General features: G+C 27.0%; 1 protein-coding gene across 1 annotated transcript; it reads right to left on the bottom strand.

Moving 5' to 3' along the window:
- Positions 1 to 150: 150 nt before the first annotated feature.
- TRIADDRAFT_62471 (uncharacterized protein) lies at positions 151 to 915 on the bottom strand (the record flags this gene model as incomplete). Its single annotated transcript, XM_002118399.1, has 3 exons — positions 151 to 293; positions 550 to 680; positions 836 to 915. Coding segments are annotated over 3 exons (354 nt in total), but the record flags the coding sequence as incomplete, so codon positions are not given.
- Positions 916 to 1087: the final 172 nt, after the last annotated feature.

Genomic DNA, 1087 nt, shown 5'->3' with positions numbered 1-1087 from the left:
TGAATATACAGTAGTATTTGTTGAGTTACAACTTAAAATAAGAGCTAAACTGTTATGATAAGTATATCATATGCATTGCTGATACTAGCTAGTTTATCTGCTATTTATGTCTAAAATGGGGAATGGAGAAAAGAAAAATGCAATTGCTACTTAACGCCTACCAATACATAGTTGAAGTGATGCATTAAATTGATATCCAGTTGAGCAGTTGCAAGTATAAGAGCCTACTGTATTGATACATTGCTGATTTCCAACACAAGAGTAATCTTGAGGGTTATTACATTCGTTATAATCTGAAATAAAATGTGATATTAGATTTTATCATAATACGATTAATATTGTAGCCCATAGTAATTATGATTTATTTTAAAATAAAGGGCAAAATTGTAATAAATTTGCTCCAAAAATTAAATTATTTACATTTAACAGGATTTCAATTCTAATTATATTTAACGCTTACGTTCTACATCATTATTTACTGTATGAGTAAAGATTGAATGATATTTTGTAAGCTTATAAGCTGAAAGTAACTGTGGTATCTTAATTTACCAGTGACATTAACACTTTGCACTACATAGCTGCTAATAGCTCCTGTCTGGATAATATTCTTCAACAAGGCTGTTCCTTGAGTGTAATTCTTTAAGACTGTAAGGATACAGTCAACAACAATACCGCCTAGCCTAGATATAGATATAATTTATACTTACTTATTTTAATACTGTAATAAATCTTAATGAATTAAAAAAATAATAGTGGAATACACAGATTAAAGTTTTATTTAAAATGCCATTCTTTTATATAATTTAAATTAGATATTTAAATTTAATAGATTTACCTAAGATTAGTAAGATTAGTAATAGTAACGACTTTGACTTCGTTCGAGGTTCGTGAATCGTTTTGATATGCTGATGAAATCTATAACATTAAGTCATTTAAATTAGTGATATTGATAGTATTTACATCGTATATAGTATTTTAATTAATTGATGCTATCTTGATAAGATTTATGCTTAAATACTGTTTATAAAATATATATCATCTCATATGTAGAAAAGAATTGGGTGATGCTACCAACATTGAATGTGAT

This window comes from Trichoplax adhaerens, genomic scaffold, assembly GCF_000150275.1.
Source record: "Trichoplax adhaerens TRIADscaffold_63 genomic scaffold, whole genome shotgun sequence".
Lineage (NCBI taxonomy): Eukaryota > Metazoa > Placozoa > Uniplacotomia > Trichoplacea > Trichoplacidae > Trichoplax > Trichoplax adhaerens.
This window is presented reverse-complemented; position numbering and strand designations above follow the sequence as displayed.